This window comes from Martes martes (assembly GCF_963455335.1).
Source record: "Martes martes genome assembly, chromosome: X".
In the NCBI taxonomy this organism is placed as follows: domain Eukaryota; kingdom Metazoa; phylum Chordata; class Mammalia; order Carnivora; family Mustelidae; genus Martes; species Martes martes.
This window is the reverse complement of record NC_137897.1, coordinates 103,914,331-103,920,886: the sequence shown is the minus strand read 5'-3', so window position 1 is coordinate 103,920,886 and position 6,556 is coordinate 103,914,331. Positions and strand designations below refer to the sequence as shown.

At 42.7% G+C, this 6,556-nt stretch overlaps 1 protein-coding gene across 1 annotated transcript; it reads right to left on the bottom strand.

The window, feature by feature from the left end:
* Positions 1-438: 438 nt before the first annotated feature.
* On the bottom strand, positions 439-919 carry LOC308337147 (large ribosomal subunit protein uL23-like; the record flags this gene model as incomplete). Its single annotated transcript, XM_080795185.1, has 1 exon — positions 439-919. The coding sequence occupies one exon, from the start codon at positions 917-919 to the stop codon at positions 449-451; it is 471 nt and encodes a 156-aa protein (XP_080651311.1). The 3' UTR covers positions 439-448.
* Between the last annotated feature and the right edge of the window lie 5,637 nt (positions 920-6,556).

Genomic DNA, 6,556 nt, shown 5'->3' with positions numbered 1-6,556 from the left:
TCCTGTTAATGTTCTAAAAAACCTATTACATTCCCTTGTGGAAGCAAGAGACACACAAATTTAATTAAATTTTGTCAGGCTTGGGGTGATTAATGCTTCAGAAGACCTAGTCTCTGAAATCCAGATTGTGTGATACTTTTTTTTTTTTTGACAGACAGAGATCACAAGTAGGCAGAGAGGCAGGCAGAGAGAGAGGAAGGGAAGCAGGCTTCCCGCTGAGCAGAGAGCCCGATGTGGGACTCGATCCCAGGACCCTGAGATCATGACCTGAGCTGAAGGCAGAGGCTTTAACCCACTGAGCCACCCAGGTGCCCCGACTGTGTGATACTCTTATGAAGCGTTAGTTTCTTTCTTTCTTTCTTTCTTTCTTTCTTTCTTTCTTTCTTTCTTTCTTTCTTTCTTTTAATCATGAAAAAACTGTATTTAGATTTAGCCAGCTGGACTCAGTTTAGATGATCCCAATTTTGTTGGCAACATCCAAAGCATCATAGTCAGGGGCCAGTCGAACGTATGCCTTCTTCTCTCCATCAGGCCTGATTAAGGTGTTAACCTTGGCTACATCAATGTCATAAAGCTTCTTCACAGCCTGTTTGATCTGGTGCTTGTTGGCCTTGACATCCACAATGAATACAAGTGTGTTGTTGTCTTCTATTTTCTTCATGGCTGACTCAGTAGTCAGGGGGAACTTGATGATGGCATAGTGATCAAGCTTGTTTCTCCTGTGGGCGCTCTTTCGAGGGTATTTGGGCTGCCTTCGGAGACACAGAGTCTTGGGTCGTCGGAACGTAGGTGATGTGCGGATCTTCTTTTTTTTGTGACTGTGGACGCCTTTCAGCACCGCTTTCTTGGCCTTCAAAGCCTTTGCTTCGGCTTCGGCTTTGGGAGGGACAGGAGCTTCCTTCTTAGCTTTCGGCACCATCTTCGTAAAAGGGATCGAAGCGTTAGTTTCTGAGGTACAAAAGCAAGCAAGCAAGCAAGCAAGCAAGAAAACCCTACATAAATGTCAGATGAGTATAAAATAATACTTGTAGAATTCATTGTATCCCTGCCCCCCAAAAACCCACTACTTCGGATTTGGGGCACATATTTTGGCCACCCATCAAATATTTGAATTATTTTTGCTGAATTTGCTCAAACTTTCAAAGAGTGCACAATATTCATTTATACTTATAAATATATTTATATATACTTATATAGTACCTACCATGTGCCACATATTGTCCTTGGAGTTGGAGAGTGAACAATAGTAACAAAAATTCCTGTTCTTAAAAAAAAAATCCTGTTCTTCTAGAGTTTACCTTCTAGCAGGGGAAGATAAACAATAAATCAAATAGACAAATAAACAGGGAAAATCTCAGATAGGGATGTGACATATCTGAATTATGAGAAACTCAGAGAAACTAAAATGAGAAAAATTGGAAAACTCAGTCTCAGGCTAGATGAGAAAGGTGTGAACCCCACATATCAGCTACTTTCTTGTCCCATTACCCTAAAAAAAGAGAGTGGACTAAAAAAGATTTCCTTTTCTCTCTCTGCTCTACCTCTTTACTGTTTTTATTTTATTTATTTATTTGAGAGAGAGAGAGAGAACAAGCACAAGCAGGAGGAGTGGCAGGTAGAGGGAGAAGCAGGCTCCCCACTGAGTGAGGAGCCCAATTTGGGACTCGATCCCGGTACCCTGCAATCATGACCTGGGCCAAAGGTGGACACTTAAGTGACTGAGCCACCCAGGCACTCCTACATCTTTACTGTTAACAGACTCTGTAACCCTCTTAGATTCCAAAGATTCATGAAAATATAGGCTATTTCCCCCAGATTTCACCAACCAGATTGTCCTGAGATTATATCATTAGTATCAAAAATCTTGCCAGTTATGCTGATCCCACTTACTGACCATCTATCCAGTCTGGTCTTTGACAGATACCTCAAATTCTTCTGAGAATCCCCACAAGTGCTGACAGCTGATGACAAGTTGGTCCTGCTTCTTGTAATCACCTTCATCACTACCTTCCCCCAGATATTGGTGGGATGGAAATGTACTACACTGGTTGTCAGTGATGTTGAAATACAATATGGCAGCCTGATACTGAAGATTCATATCACTACTCTTGCAATGTGAGAACATTCTCTCCATTATTAAGTTCAGCCAGAACCCTCTTACACTGTTGGTGGAATGCAAGTTGGTGCAGTCACTTTGGAAAACAGTGTGGAGATTCCTTAAGAAATTAAATATAGAGCTACCCTATGATCCCGCAATTGCACTACTGGGTATTTACCCCAAAGATACAGATGTAGTGAAAAGAAGGGCCATCTGTACCTCAATGTTCATAGCAGCAATGGCCACTGTCACCAAACTGTGGAAAGAGCCTAGATGCCTTTCAACGGATGAATGGATAAAGATGTGGTCCATATATACTATGGAGTACTATGCCTCCATCAGAAAGGATGAATACCCAACTTTTGTATCAACATGGGTGGAACTGGAGGAGATTATGTTGAGTGAAATATGTGAAGCAGAGAGAGTCAGATATCATATGGTTTCATTTACTTGTGGAGCATAAGGAATAACATGGAGGACATTGGGAGATGGAGAGAAGTAAGTTGGGGGAAATTGGAGGGGGAGACAAACCATGAGAGACTGTGGACTCTGAGAAACAATCTGAGGGTTTTGGAGGGGGGAGGGGGAAGCTTGGGTGAGCCTGGTGGTGAGTATTATGGAGGGCACGTATTGCATGGAGCACTGGGTGTGGTGTATAAACAATGAATTCTGGAACACTGAAAAGAAAAGAAAAAAAAGTTCGATTAGAGAAGCTACCCAAAGCAAAGTTCCACTCCTGTAGGGCACACAGATTCTGTTAGGGTAATATCTTCAATCGTCCTTCTTCTCTAAAAGCAGGCACCTTTGGGGGACCTGCTCATCATTAACGATTCCTTACTTTTCCTTCTAAGATCTTTCTGGGAATCTCTTTTATTTCTCCCTGCAATATGGCCTCAATTAGGGTCCTTTGGTCTTTGAGGCCACCCAGAGGTGCACACAGGTTAAATTATTTTCCCTTAATAGGCTCTTCAGCTCCTGTGATTAAAAGGTGTTGTTGGGTTTTGGCTACCTGGGGTCTTGATTTTCTTATGGAGAATTATCTTTACCTCTGTAACCTGCTGTCCTGGTGTACTCTGCCCAACAGGTGGACAATTTAACCCAAGTTAAGCCAGTTTGACTGTCCCAAGAATATTAATCTTGAGAAGAAATGCCTAAAGATAGGGGAAATGGCTGAAACTCAGTTATTTCAGTGTGCTTACTCTGACAAGATTACCCAGTAGTTCCTGATTCTTACCCCTGAAGCTGCTTAGTAGTTCCTTTTTTCTGAAAGCTTCATTCTCCACTGATACCATGAGTTACTTTATATCATTCCAGTAAATTCATTTTCCACTTAAATGAATTTCATTTTTTAAGATTTAATTTATTTATTTATTTGAGAGAAGGAGAGAGAGCATGAGCCAGGGAAGAGGCAGATGGAGAGGGAGAGGCAGATTCCCCCCTGAATAGGGAGCTGGATGCGGGGCTCAATCCCAGGATCCTGAGATCATGACCTGAGCCAAATGCAGATGCTTAACCGACTGAGCCACCCAGGTGCCCCCTTAAGTGAATTTCTAATCTAAATAAATACGGGGCATAAAGGTATATTCTAATTGCACTATGCAGAAGGATTAGAGTCCCAGTGCCTTCCTAGTCAAAACATCTTTTCGTTAAATGTTAGAGACAGAGTGTCCCTTAAAGGCCTTGTAATCCATACTCCTCATTTCATAGATAAACTAAGGCCTAGAGAAAGGAAGAAACTTAACAAAGTTTGGTCATCTCATTTACAAAATTGTCTATTGGGCACATGTCTTGGTGTAAGTACCGAGGGCCTAAAAGTTAAAAATTCAGACATAGCCCATTGACGAATGAATAAACAAAATGTGATATGTATATACATTATATATATACACATATATTATGTATATGTATACACACACAGGGATATTATTTAGCCTTAAAAAGAAATGAAATTCTGACACACGCTACAACATGGATAAACCTGGTAGAGATTATTGTCAGTGAAATAAACCAGACACAAAAAGACAAGCATTGTGTAATTCCACTTGTATGAGTGCTTAGAGTAATCAAATTTATGGACACAGAGTAGAATGGTGATTTCTAGGGCTGGAGGGAGGAGGAAATGGGCAATTAGCATTTAATGAGGACAGAGTTTCTGTCTGGGTTGACGAAAGTTCTGGAGATGGATGATGGTGGCAGCAATTGCACTGAATGGTTAACACGGTGAGCTTCGTGTATGTATATTTTACCACAATAAAAAGAAAGAAAAGAAAAGGGAAGAAAAATCAAACACAAGTATTGTCTTTAGGGAACTCAAAGTATTCCATGGTGTATAAGCCACATATGTAAATTATTGACAACTTACAGTTGAAAGTGTTAAATAGCGGAGACTAGGGATGGATGGAGTGCCCTGGGAGGGGAAGTTTTTGTTGGATGTCTATAGCGCTGGCTGTAAAAGACGACTTGGAAATGGAGGGATGGATGATCCAGGTGAAATGCAGAAGCAAAAGCATCTCCTAGGAATGGGGCAAGGTTTGTGTGGGAGAAAGAGGAGTAACTCCATTGAGTTGTCACTAAAAAGTCCTAAAGCAGAGTGGTAGAACATAGTTGGAAAAGTAGGTCGAGGCCAAATAAAGGAAGGTCTTGAATGCCTACCTACCAAATAGAGTGAATGAAGAAAATCAAAAGTCATGGAAGTGTTTGAAACACAGAAATGAAGTAGCATAATGAAATTGCAACCCGAGAGAAAGGAAATCGAAACGAGGGATTTTGAGAAGGTGGAAGGGAGAAGATTTGAATGTGAAGGACAAGAGATAGGAAGGGATAAAAAATGATTCGGGGTTATTGGAAGGGCATTCAGAAAGAGCAAACAGGTGGATGAATGCCTTCTAGGGGAAGGATGTGGAATTAATTTGGGGATGTTCTGCATTTGAGGTCCTGGTGGGGCATCCAGAAATGAGGGCCTCTAGTATGGCAAAAAGGACAGCCATGGAGACTTTGGAACTATCCTTATGCCACTAATATTTGAAGGCTTGAAGTTGACTGCGTCATCCACAGACAAGAGAAAGGCTGAGGGCAGAGCCTCTCGGAATTCATTCTTCTAGGAAAGGGAGGGAAGGAAAAAGACAGTGAAAGAGAGGGAGCAGAGCCACAAGTGATAAAACCCAGACTTCAGCTCCGTATTGTGCTCCCCACACCCTTACCGGGGTGGTTTTTCCAAAATCCAAATATAATCACACCCTTCCCCTGCTTAAGACATTTTAATGCAATCTTTGTAAAGATGTGGTCTGAAGAAAACATGCATCAGAATTACCTGAGGGGTTGTCTCTAAAGGCAGACTTCCAGGCCCACCCTGGGGTTTATAAATTATATTCTTGAGGAACCCCTATTTCTAGAGTGGATACAAAAAGGAAAGGTCAGAGGGAAGACTGGGGGAGAGGAGAGAAATGGGAGTGCAGTGTCAGCAGACTGGGATTCCTCAAAGTGAGGTGTAACTCTATCAGGATCACTAGAAGAGTGAGTTTAAATGCCCATTTCTGAGTTCCCCCCAGACCTACGAAATGAGGGTCTCTGGAGGTGGGGTCTAGGACGCATGCATTTTCAATGGTGGTACCATCCTGAGACCTCAGTGGGGTGCCGCTCAGGCAGCCGCAAAATCTGGAGCGGAGGGCTCTGTGCCATCAAGGAACGAGCAGACTGTAGGTGGTACAGTGCATGGTCTAAGAAGATGGGTTGGAGAGGGAACCAAGGTCCGTACCTAGTGGTCACTAGGAGAGGCCATGGTACAAACTGAGGGGATGCCCCCCAAAATCAGAGTTGAGAATGAAAAAGCCAGGAAAACCACCAAGGCATCTGTCATCCCGACCCCATTTCAGACCAGCCATTGGCTGCCCTGTGGTTGTAGCTCTGAGGTCTCTTCAAAAAACATCACCCAGCAACCATCACAAGGTCTCGTATAACCTCAAGATTCTCTGATTATTCCAGCTTTAGGTTTCCATTGATAATAATGCTCTTTCTCTCTTTCACAGCGTATAATGATGCAGAGTTAAAAGGGCAGTATGGGCATTGGATAAATTCTAAGGGTAGCAAGCATAAGCTAATCTAAGAGTATGTTTTTAGAGTAGTGAGTCAGCTTTAGGATAAGACGTCAGGAGAGCAAGGGCAGGCACCTAGAGAAAGGCTGCATAAATACAGAATGTTGTTTTTTAACATGTTCAGCAGCCACCAGGCATCTCTGGATTACAAAGCTCCACGTGACATTTCCTTCAAAGCCCAAACAAGCACATGGAGGATGGCGTTTCAGTAAATGTCACTGTCCCGGGGCCTGTGGAATTGTTGGCAACACAGCAACAGGATGTGGGGGAGCCAGAAGATTAGGTGGAGAGACCAGGAAAACAACAGGAGGGTTAGCAACTCTCCCAGATGCTGCTGGATAGGAAATCCCATGGCCAGTCCCACCAG